Genomic DNA, 12,889 nt, shown 5'->3' with positions numbered 1-12,889 from the left:
CTGGAGGGCCCTACTTCCTCATCTTATTTCAGCAGGAGAAGGATCTAATTGTTTCTGTTTTCATTTTTGAATTCTGTATTTCTCTCCAAGAGGAGTAGTGGGATGAAAACTCTGGCTTCTTTCTCCACCTCTCATTCACTATTAATAACTGAGAATGGATGACACCCATTGGGCCATAGCTCACTAGCAGCCAGGGCTCATATACTGAAGGTGAGCGCTCATGCCTGGTATGACCTTTGGCTCCTTTTACTCTGCTCCTGGTCAGGAGCAGCAGATTGAGTTTCTAATTTTTTTTACAGTAAACCCACCAGGCAGAGGCCCTTTACAGAGTAGATGGAAGGCACACTATTTTCCAGCTTTTTCTCCTTAATGGAGTGTTGGATCAGATCAGCCCTATTCTGAGTGTCCAGATGTCTTCAATTTGGGGAGGAAATAAATGTCTTCCATTATTTCCTTAGGGCCAGTCTGTGTTCTCCAGTCTCAGAATCACCAGGGTTATTTGGATCTTCATTTGACATATGTTTTTTGGGTGAATACCTTCGTTTTGAAATTACAAACTAGTGGCTCTCTGGGTAAATGTACGTTCATGTGTTTTGGTTGGTTCTTTACTTTTTTCTTTTCTTTTCTTTTCTTTTTTTTTTAAGTAAAGGTCATTCCATAATTGAGAGATTACATAAAAATCTTGATTTTTAGATTCTTTTGAAAAACTGGACAATCTTCCAATACTGGGGCTAAATCAGTGACAGCAATCTAGTGGAGCTGAGTAGAGGATGCTCCCTTTTAAAGAAATATATACTCTTCAATTGCCTCCAGGCTTAATCATCTCTATTATCTCCCTGACTTGGAAATCAAATGCCATGTGCCTTTTATGATTGTGTTAAAATGTTTAAAGAAATACTTATCTATACCTATTTCCCTATACACATGGGTACTAGATGGAGAGCATTGTATTATACTTATATCTGGCCCCCTTTTCTCTTTTTTCTTACTTTTGATCCTTGTAGGCACTTGAATTGACTATTCTCAGAATTCTGAATGAGAAGAAGGGATTGGTATACCAAAGTCTACCCTAAACCCTTAACGGTACTGAATTTTTCAGGTGTCATTTCTAAAAATATAATGATATTTTTGTATAAACCTCCTTTTCCTTTGAGACATTTTCTTACTCTCTTTTGGTCTTTCTCGGATCACTTTTATACATATTAGAAAGAAACTAAAGAGACATCTCAGTTTTCCTAGTACCCAAACCAAATTTCAATTTCCTTAAAGGGAATTCTCTTCAGATATGAATTTAAAAGCCATAAAAGGTAAAAGGGAGAGAGAGAGGTAAAAATTTGTTAGTACAAATGAAATCACATAAAAATATAACTTTATTGATGCTAACAACTTTAGGCAGTTTAGAGAACACTAGTTTACAGTGAGACAGAGGACACCATGTATCCCTGCGTGGGAGTATTTGGTTCTTCCTGGGAAAATGTGCTGTAGGTTTTCTGTTGAGCTTAGTCCTACAGCTTCCATCAAAACCAATTTCTTTCCATAATGCTCGCTCAAGATACACATACCCTGTAAGTGTCATAGCCCAAGTACACCTGACTGACTTATAACATGAGGTTGGTCAACAAACTCAGAGGAAACACAATAAAATTCTTTGCTCCATTGAAAACCATTGGGCAAGAGAGAGGATCAGACTTTAGGCAACTTGCACATACTGACCTTCTAGGGCCCAAGAAGAGTGTGCTCTTCTGAGGCCGTTAGAGGCAATAAGTCTGGATTCGGGTCCTTCGGATCTTTTGTCTCCTAGAAATAAATAGTTTTTAAAAATCAATAAAGGGGACACAATCTGATAGTCCATTAGATGATAAAAATGTCAATTATTCCCATAGGTTCATGAAACAAAATGGGCTGGTAGAAATAGCAGCCACCCCCCACCACACAGTAATTATAGGATATAAAAGTCATTGTTGTTGGATAAATCCGTGAAATGGTGAAGAGCAAGGGCAGAGATCTGGGGAGCAGGGGGTTCCAATCTGGTGCCATTTTGTATCCATTGAGTTTCTGACTCTTGGGGAACAGGCTTACAGAGGTGTGTCTCCCACTGGGGCTGGGTATGAATCTCTGCCCGGCTTTTGCTCCTAAGCTGACTCTCTCCTTCACAGTAGGTGACACAGCAGCGACAGGCTGCAGAGGGCTTCCCTCTGTGCTTGGACATCGTGTCTGGAGCTGGAGAGGCATCTGCAGCCCTCCCTGAGCTCTGGAGTTCTGGGGGCTCTTTCAAACGACTTCTCCTCCTTTGAACGTGGTCCAGACTGATGTCAGACTGGGAAGAGCAGCTCTCATTCCAGCCAGAGCTGGCACTCAGACTTCTCAGGGGAAGAGCCAATCGCAAGGCCTTCCAGAATTTAGAACCAGAATGTTTAGACTTTTCTCCCTTCCAGCTCACAAAAGACACAGACTCTTTCAGCTGCAGGATGCTTGGGTGTGGATGCTCAAGGGGACGATACTCAACCACAATGAGCTTGGTGGCAATGGAGTTCTGACACATGACACCCAGTTTGAACTCCAGCATGCTGATGCTCTTTTCTGTCACATAATCTGGACTCAGGACAACAATCATCCTCCGGCTCCTTTGAATGAAGTCAAAAACTGCTTCCACTGTATCTATAGGAAAATGGAAAGATAGGACAATGCCTAGTGAAAACTTATATAGGTTTCAGTTCATTGTTGACAATCCTGCAAAGGACAGGCAATGAACACTTGAGAATATAAGATCTAAGTGTTAAATAATCTACCCAGGTAAGGAATCTCATCTACACTACTGTTATCAATGGTTGCAAAGTATCTGCTACCTTTAAGGATGAGGAATTAACCACCTCTAAAAGCAGCTAATTTCAGCTCCGTTGGTAAATAATTTCTTGTTTTGAAATTCCTTCCACTTTTGTCCAGTGGTCTTGGATCTGACATTTTAAAATATCTGAAATATTTCATAATTCTTGTGATCTCATTGTATTTTCTTCTCTTCTCTAGATTAAATGACTTCATGAATTTTATGTTATTCTCCATATGATGCAGTATCAAGTCTCTTCCCCACTTTTATAATTTTTCTCTTAATAATATTCAGTATATATAAGTGTCTCCTAAAAATAGTACCCTGAACAGGACTGAACATAATGCTCCAGACACAGTCTTATCAGCAAAGGTCAATAGGGCATTATTACCTCCTAAGATCCACAGAGTTATAGTTCTTGCTACTTAAAATGTTTGGATATAGCAGACAGTTCATAGTATCGACCATGTTGTCAACCAAAATACTCTTTCTTTTTTTCTTGTGTGTATGTGTGAAGGATTGGCCTGGAAATCAATTAAAGGGTCAACAGTGATGACAAAAATGACTTAAAAATCAGGCAATTAGTTGAGACCTTGCATGAAGCATTCAATTCTAATAGTTATTGAGGTGAATTTGGACAGAACTCACTGGAAAGTTCTTGAGATAAATGGAGTGCTTAACTCACTGTGAGACTTAGGAGCTTAAACAATGTGATTTTCTAAAGGAAAGGCATTCCAAATTTATAAATGGCAGCCATTGACAACTCTGAAAACAGGTACTGTGGACAGACCATGAGGTTGAGTACCTATGCTTTTGAGGCCAGGGGTAAAACACTGACAGAGAAACTTTTCAGCCTGTGAAGACAAGCTGGAAGTTTTCAGTGAATTGGATCATGAATTTGACAGGGAATGAAGGAACTGTGCTCTTTACAAGATTATTTATTTCCAGTTGATGAACTTAACATGAATTTGAAGGAAAATCAAATGAAACATGCTCAATGTTTAAGAACTTTTGACTGGTTTTATCAAGAGCATTAAGTGTTTTAGACAATTTTTGTTGCACTCTTAAAAGATAAATCTAAATTTTCACTTATCTTCAAAGCCCGCGTGTGTGTGTGTGTGTGTGTGTGTGTGTGTGTGTGTGTGTCTTGGTAACTCCTTTGTCCTCTCTGGTGCTACTCAGAGTTTTATGTTGCTGCCTTTCACAAATCTGAGAATGTAAGGGTAGGAACTCTACTGTTTCTCCTGTATCATGATAAATATGATATAACCCTTAGATAACATGGATAGTTTTTCAACAAAAGGAACATGTGCACTCAAATTGTGTGTGGGGGGAGTGTGAGTGAGTGTGGGTGTGGGTGTTTCACTTCAAAATAGTCACTTTAGAAAAATGTTTGCTCTGTCCAATGATGGTACCACTGTTGAAAATAAAACATTGTCTTAGATCCTCTCAAGAAAATTGTCTTTAAAGCCTATGGCTTTTTTTGTTTGTTTTTAATTTTGGTACCTCACCCTGAAAATGGAGGATTTGCATTTGAGAGAGGGTAATGCTAAAAAAAAACCAAAAAAAAAAAACCCAAATATGAATTGTGGAATTCCAGACATTGAGGAATGGATATAGGATATGCTTCTCAGATAAGGGTTGGGCTATACCTAGGGGTATTCACATAGTACTTTGAAGGAAACTGCCTCCTTTATGGCCTATTTTATTATCTTCCATATTGTCAAACTTCATATTTGAGGATGTTAATTATTACTATTTTTTAATGCTGAGTATTATTTGGCGAGGGCATCTTAAATTAGGTCGTTTATTCTGTTTGGCTCAAAAAACAAAACAAAACTGAGGTGTGGCTGTAGATGGATAAGATCAGTTTTCTGGTGTCGTAACTAAATTGGTTTTGAAGTCACAGTTTCTGATCTAGAGCTCTTCACTGTTCCAGAACACTCCGGCGTGTAAAAGTTGTAATCTCCTTGGTATTAACTTGAAAGTAGAAAGAAAACCAAAAGAAAACTAGGGCTGTAAATTTGTTCTTTGTCTAGTTTACTGGTGTATGAAAGAGTAGCAAACCTCTTTCTCTCTCTCTTAAAACTTGAAGTACAGATAAAAAAAATGGGGGCACCTAATTCGGAAGATGAATCTGAATTCAAATATTGGTTTCTCCATTTATCTTAATATTTTATCTTAATAGTATAATCATTTATTGTAATATCTATAAAAGTTTGAGTTCATCCATCTATAAAATGCACATAATGAGAGCAGAATTGTAGGACTGTTAGACAATTCATTGATACCTATAGGTAAATATCTAGTGCATGGTGCACTTTTGAATTAATCACCTTGATTCAATTATTATTCAATAATAATAATACAAAATTGAATAACAACATTATTATAGTTAATAACAATATTATATATTGTTTATAACAATAAAAATAATACATAAAGAACATATAAAAATAATGTATAGACTAATGATTGATTCTAATGGTAACTTTACAGAACCATCTTAAAATGTGTATTTTAATTTTTAAAATTCTGTCTATTCAGTTTAAAAAATACTACTGGAATACTTAATCTGTTAGCCCATGCTAAAAATACCTCATATCCCTTGAGTAGAAACAGAGAAATAGACAAGTTGCTGAACATGTCTCTTCTGTTATACTGCAAGTTTACTTGTGTCAAAGACTTAGTAACTTCAGTGAGTGACTGAAAAATACATCTTAAAAGTTTTAATAGGGTCAGTAATAGCCAGGTAGCCATCATATCCAAACTATTGATATTGAAACTGCTGATACTGAAAATAGTCACCACTGTGTTCCAGTAAGTCATTTTCAAAGTTGGAAGCAACTTCAGGATCATCATTACTTATACAGTGCAAAAAAACCCTTTACAAAATCTCAATAATATCCATCAAATCTCTGCTTGTACATCTCTAGTAATGGCGGTGGGGCTAATATCTCCAAAGACTGTGAAATACATTATTGTTTAGCTTTGCTTTACAGTTGCTTCTTAAATGAGTAGAAATTGTTTTCTTGTAACTTGAATCCATTGATCTTAAGTCTACTCTTTGGAGACTGGTTTGAAGCTGGGAAATTCTTCAGTAGGAAAATTTTTACTAAGCTAACCAGCTCAGTTATAGAGATCCAATAAATAATCTTGGAATAAATGAATAAGATATTTTTTAAAAGAGCAAGAAATCTTTCCTGTCACTACAGACTTAATATTAACTCAAAAGAAAATGCCTTTCCAAATATTTATCACTGATTTGTTTGAAATTTGTGATAGAAATGCATATTTGATTCCAATTATCACCTATTAACTAACGGCAAAGCATTAGTTAATTGATCTCCTTTCAAAGCAACTGCCTTAGGGTTGTATTAAAACCTATAAAAGGTAAGAGATTACTGTAAACTGCCCAAGTTTCAAGTTGAACAAAAAAGGAATAGGCTTGTGTCTTTATTTTAAAGCTCTCTCCTCTCTCTCTCTGCCTCTCTGTTATTCTCTGTCTCTATTCCCCATCTCTCTCTCTCTCCTTCTCTCTCTCTCTCTCCCTCTGATTCTCTCTCTCTTTCTCAATCCACACACACACACACAGATACATACACACATACACACACACACACACATACACACACATGTCTGGTATACTAGATCAACCCATTTTAATTAAGTAACTCATTTACTCACATGTAAAAAAAAATGTTCTTGAGTTGAAGTTCCCGGTTTTCTCAGATTTTTCTCAGAAAGAGAAAATTAATGTCTCATAACATTTCTTTTTCTAAGTGTATAATTAATTTTTGTATTCTCATTTCTTATGCCCAAACATGAAAATAAAGACATAAAACACATGCACAAAATAAAATTCAAAGCTTAAAATAAATGGTTTATTTTTAAAATAAACAAATTTACAAATCATTGGAAAATGGAAAATACAAAAGTTTATGAATAAAATAAAAAAGATAATATATGAAAACCTATGGAAAGAAAATAGATAATTAACAAGTGGAGTAATGCTCTTGTTCCCCAATACAATGAAGTCCTAGTTTATTAGACTCCTAGGGAATCATCTAAATTACAACGCAGAAAAATATTAAATAATTTTATATGACTGTGTAATTAGACACTCTATATATCATGGTTTTTTGTTAACGGGTGCAGAAGGTCTTTATATCATATATCTAAAACCGTTAAGGTTTTTCTTTTTAACATTAGATACTTTTATTTTTAACATTAGAGAGCGATTTCTTCTTGTTCTCTAAACTATGTTTCTCCATCTCACTCAGATAATCTGTATTGGGCATCTTCTGGGACATAAAACAAAAAAATCTTGAAACAAAATTATCTTAATATGAGACATATCATTTAGATTTGAGTTGCTTTAGATTTTAGCATTTGGAAAATTTCAGTACCAAATACAGGAATATAAATAGGACAAGAAGTTTCTAGGGGTACCAAACAGCATTTGGGGTAAATATAAAATCCAAAAGTGCAAAAAGAATGCAGCATTGGCAAAGAGAACAGCCCCTTGGTAATGGGGCTGTCCTTCATTTACCTAAAATTCATCCTAGAATTGATATTCAAATCTTATCTGAAGTCAGCTCTCCTCTGGTCTTGTGAGTGAAGGGTTAATAAGAGGAGTAATTGTGGTTTCTAATAAAGTAAAGCATTAATAAGGCTAAAAAAGTTAGATCTAAGAGTGACCCCATACCATAGGCTTATGGTCAATGATTCATGAAGGTTTTTTTTAATTTAAAATAATCGTTAACTCCTCTGTAGAAAAATGATTTATTAAATAGACTTTAATACCTCAGGAGGACACAAATGTAGTAGATAGTTTTAGAATTGCTTATCAACATTCATACTACTAAGATAAGGATCTCCTTAAATTATGAATTCTCATTTTTCATAGGATACCCAGTCTTATTTATAGGTATTTTTATTTTCTTTTCCTGTATTACTTAACAGTCCAAATAGAGATTTATCTCTCCAGTAGTTGAGCACTAAGATTAATATAGCTTACCTTCTAAGTGTGTGTGCTCAGAACATAGTAAATGATCAGTTAATGCCAGAGGGCTGACTACTGCTTAGCAGTGACCGTGGAAGCTCTGTGCACAAGAGATTCCGTTGCACCCAGATCAACTGTGGCAGTAGTAAGTTATTTATAGTAATTTAGGGAGAGCAAAAGCTAACAACAACTACCACTCTGTGAGCTGTAAATTCACAAATATTAATGTACAGAAAACACTGACACAAAAATATTACAGTAAAGAAGGTAATTTAAAAACTGGATAAGAGTTCCAGTAATTCTTAATATTGTGCCAATGACTATTTAAAGTCATATGTCTGTATGTGTATATATAGTGTGAGTATGTATATATATATATTTATATATATAATATATACAATTCATGTATGTATATATGTATATATATGTAATTCATGTGTATATATATATGCAATATATATACATATATAATTCTTGTGTGTATATACATACATATGTTTTTAAAACTCTATATGTAACATAGATATTCACCACTCTGTAAACTCTGGACTTAGTTTTCACTTTTCCAAGTCTTAAGAACAGTAAAACTTTACTTAAAACAAACTAAAACATGTTTCATTAACAGTGACTATTCAGACTGACTTGTTTGGAGTGAGTGTATTAACTGTACCAGTGAATAAAATGTGAAAAATGCTTGGGGTCCAGTTAATGCTCTTAGAATATTCATGCTAAAAGCACTCTCAAGGTCACTAAGTCTAACTTTCACACTTTACAATGGGGAGACAGAAACAAATGAGAAATGACTTTCCTAATATTCACATTAGCAAGGATGAGATTAAAAGACAAATTGACAAACACCCTGTTCTGTGCTTTTCTCATAAGACAGAAAAGGCCCTAAAAGCTTTTTGCTGTTATTTTACTTGGTATTAGCACCATTAAGAGAAGCTTCCTATCTGACTGAACCAAGTGAGGAACCACCTGCAAACTCCCAATGACTGACACAAGATGCAGTAGGTAGGGAGATGGAATGATAAGTATGGGTCAACCTACAGATAATCGGGAGTTTAATAAAAATTACTATACATTTTTCAAGTTGACAAATATGATATCAATTACCTGAGATAGAGGACATGGGTTGCATAGTAGGAGACAATTCAGGCAAGCCCTTTAAACCAATTGCTGTCTAAGGAACATTTTCAGTTACTCTGCTTTGTATCGTCCTAAGTGGTGTCAGTCTTGCTATGAGGGTGTCTGATACAGCTGAATGAGCAAAAGAGTTTTTATCCTTAGCTAAAATAAATTTAGGCCCTGATTACCTTTTTAATGGATGAGTAAAAATAAAAGAAAAAGAAAACTATACTTGGAAACTCATAATGACCCTGTTAACAGATGACTCATCTTTAAGGGGTCTTTAAATCCACAGCAAAGGCTGCCCCATAATGTTAAGATTATTTCAAAAGAGAGAGAGAGAGGATAGAGATGAGTAGGGGTAGGAATGCAGGATGCAGAAGGGGAAATTCGCATCAACCAGGTCTTTGCAAAGAACATAGTGACATCAGACGCTGGTGACAGGAGGTGGCACTAGCATTCTAAGCCTTACTATTGCCTGAGGAAGCAGAACAGCTCTTCCTACAGTCACCCTGAATTTATCTCTATGGGGAGGCTTCCATAGAATTTTTTTCTGTCCATGAAGCAATCAATTGGGAATAAAGAAGGGGGAATTCTTCCTTCCTGGAGTACCCTTGGATATTTTTACCCCTTTCACTGGCCCTTTCATACATTTTTCAAGGATGAATAGGAGAGACCCTGCTCGCCACTTCTAGACCACCTGGAAATTTTCTTCACTGGCATGGCCACCTGCAGCTGCTTCCAAAATCTGCCCTGCGGATATTTGGATTTCTCCCCTTTCCATTTAATGACCGTGAGCACCGTCTTAGCCCTCTTCAGCTCTTTCACCTTCGTTTCCTTCACAGCTTTGTACTGTACTAAAATGACGTTGATGTTGCCCTGAGAGGCCATGTTTTCTAGGCCAGCCTTGAGCTCCAGGAGGGCTTGGGTTCCCTGGAGCACGTAGTTGGGGCTTAGGACAACCAGGAGGCGTCTGCTTTTCTGAATGAAGCTCAAGGTCTCGTCTGTGACAACTGGGAAAGAAAACACCATGGGGATTAGTGTTGGCCAAGAACTCCCCCAAGGTACAGGGCTTGAGGAGCAAGTGAAAAGAAATTAGGGTAACAGACTGAGAACTGAGGTGAAACTTTTTACGAAGAACACTTAGTCCTTAGTCCCAATCACTCTGTTCACAAAATGTCACTCTCCTCCGGGGAACAGAATCTATATGTACATATTCCAACCCCAAAAGAGTTCTAAACAAGCCTAAAGCCAAAATGTATTTCTATGACCTTTGTCTTCAAAAGCATTATTCGGGACGTGAAGGATGAGTGGGTTGTACTGAAATCAATTTCTTCAAACCGTGTTACATGTCGTGGCCCAGCAAAATCAGCTCCTGAGCCCTTTTTCCCCAAAGACACCCATGTGTTAACCCTCTAGTGCCAGTAAGCATTCAAAAAATATACATTATAGAGTCAAAGTCATAGAAGTTCATTTTTCACTAACACAGGACAGCAAGAGTAGAACTCTTCATTTTTTGAAACTCTCTCTCTATTGCCAGACACCTCCCCGACTCAGACTAGTATCACTATGTCATTGGAATAGGAAATTAAGAAAATCTAGTCAACTGAATGGCATTTTGGCTGGTAACACATTCTCAGCTCAGCTTTCTATTCTGCTCTGTTCTGGAGTCTAAATTAGTCCCTGAATCTTTCTCTTTAAACTCCTATCATTACTGTGAAGCCATGTGTTTCGGCAGCTGCCAGCTGATGTGTGTGCCTTCGCTAACAGGCAAATGCTTTCTTCATGTCCAAAAAGAAGAAGAAAACGCAGGGAAAATGGAAGTGCAGTGTAATTTTATTCTGTTGTCAAGGGCTCTGATTAGTTCCTATCACTAAATTCTTGGGAATAATCTATCTCCTTGAGGTTGCTTATCAAGGACTGAATAATCCTTTACCTGGGGTTCAGATAGAAGCCGACTCTAGGGAATGCACCAGTGTTATGGAAAGCTATTTCATGGCTTACAATACTCCCCTAAGCCGTCATTTTGCACCTTAATCTTCGCAGGTACAGAGGCAGTGGGGAAAGATTTGCAATTAAAATAGCATGTGCAGCCTAGAGGAGAATCCAGGAATAAGTAATTGCCTACTCCAAGCAGTATTCCTGGAGGCTGACTGTGTGTAAGCAGGGAGAGAGACCCAGAGGCAAAGGGGACTGAGTGAGAACAGCAGGGAGAATGCAAAAGACCACAAGGATCAACCGGCAAAAGCAAGATGCCAGAGTAATTATGTAGAACCTGAATTCTTCAAAGAACTATCAATCCCTACTGGAGGGTCTTACATTGTTGTTTTACTATGTATCTTTATATAACTTTTCACACAGTCGTAAACATCTGTTGAATGGCTGTATGAATGAATAAATAGATAAATAAATTATTTAGGATTTTATGCCTTAAAATGAGTGGAATTTATCCTTTAACTATATAGTCAAGTCACCATTTCCTGGCAAAATTATACTGAAAGAGACATCTGCTGTAGAACAGAAGCATTGATGGACTTTTGGGTGATGAATGGGGAGATACAGTAAGTGATCCAGCTAATTCAAAATAAGAATAAACATTAGTGTCTATTCTTTATCTTAATTACCAATGTAACCTTAAAAAACATGTTAAGTGATTAAACGGGATTTTAGGGGGAGAAAATAAATTAGTTTGTTGTAAAGATTAGAGACATTACATGCATTTTTACCAGTATGGAGTTTAACAATGGGTTTAGGAGTATTACTTAGGAGTGCATTTATAAAACAGACTCAAATGTACTATCAATCACTTTATGTGTTACTGTTTGGATCTGAAAATTAGAGGTATACTTCTATTTAAAATCATTCAGCATTTCTAACTTTTTAAAAACCTATTAGAATATACTGGCCTTTGTAAAATGTTAAGCTTATCTCAAATGTGTAATCTGATAGAAAGGAAGAAACGCACAAGGAAAGGGGGGATTTGAGTAGCACTGGTTTGCCAGAAAACAAGGGTGAAGAAAAGGATATTAGCAAATGCCACAGGGAAACATTCTACTTCCTATCAGTAAGTAATATAAAGAAGGATTCCATGCACTCTCTTCTGCACCTCATTTTTAGTAAAATTGAGTAAACCTCAGTCTTTATAAAAGTGTTTTGTTTAAACTCAGTCTTTACGAAAAAATTAGAGGCAGATTAATGCATATTAGCTAAACCTTCTAAAAATCTAAATGTGACTAAACAAAATGTTTAAAGCTGTGGTACTTAGAGTGCTAATCCACCATGCATCTACACTTTTTTGACACTAAGTTTTTAAAGCTTACCTGGGAAAATATTTTAATACCATAAACTGTACTCATAGTCTACATCTTACAATGTAGATTTATTCCTAGAGTCTGTCTATTACATCAAAGCATTGGACATTTAAATGTCCAAAGATGCCAACATACAGCTGTACCATGACTCTTGTACATGACCCAAAGCTAAGGATCTTCTCTGCCTTTAAGTGTAGCATCACCTATATTCATCTGAAATACCTACTTCCCCCAGGCAGACTGTCTCGGTCAAAGATGCACAGCTTGTATCCAAATTCATTCTCCAAGACTCCACGGAGGGTCAGTAATACAAATTCTTCTTCTTCAGCATTCCTTGCATAGGATACATAAATATCATATTCCTTCCCATCTAGCAAAAATTAAAAAACAGAAAACACAGATCCAATATATATTAGGAATGTTCCTCAATAGTATTGCATTTTTTTCTGAAATCGAACTTTTGAATATTTGACATTTTCATTTTTTACTTATATAAATTAGCTGACAGATTTCAGTATGATTTCCCACCTGTGACAGGTCTCCGGGCAAAATGACTATTTTAAGGTGTAATTGAAAATTTCATCTGATGTGTCTTCTCCTCTCATATCACTGAGTTCAGAT

The 12,889-nt window shown here is 36.3% G+C and overlaps 1 protein-coding gene across 2 annotated transcripts in view; it reads right to left on the bottom strand.

Annotated features, from left to right (window-relative positions):
- Positions 1 to 1,352: 1,352 nt before the first annotated feature.
- Positions 1,353 to 12,889, bottom strand: part of IL1RAP (interleukin 1 receptor accessory protein) — a 124,767-nt gene continuing 113,230 nt past the window's right edge. Inside the window, exons 10-11 of one of the 2 annotated variants that reach the window (XM_019946220.3) lie at positions 12,495 to 12,638; positions 1,353 to 2,658 (exon numbers count right to left, since the gene is read on the bottom strand). In XM_019946220.3, the coding sequence (XP_019801779.1) occupies positions 1,940 to 2,658; positions 12,495 to 12,638 (863 nt within the window). In that variant the 3' untranslated portion in view covers positions 1,353 to 1,939. Of the gene's footprint in view, positions 2,659 to 6,686; positions 9,971 to 12,494; positions 12,639 to 12,889 lie in introns of those variants that run through there. The other variant, XM_004321203.4, reaches the window with a different exon arrangement.

Source organism: Tursiops truncatus, chromosome 4 (assembly GCF_011762595.2).
Source record: "Tursiops truncatus isolate mTurTru1 chromosome 4, mTurTru1.mat.Y, whole genome shotgun sequence".
Taxonomy (NCBI): Eukaryota; Metazoa; Chordata; class Mammalia; order Artiodactyla; family Delphinidae; genus Tursiops; species Tursiops truncatus.
This window is presented reverse-complemented; position numbering and strand designations above follow the sequence as displayed.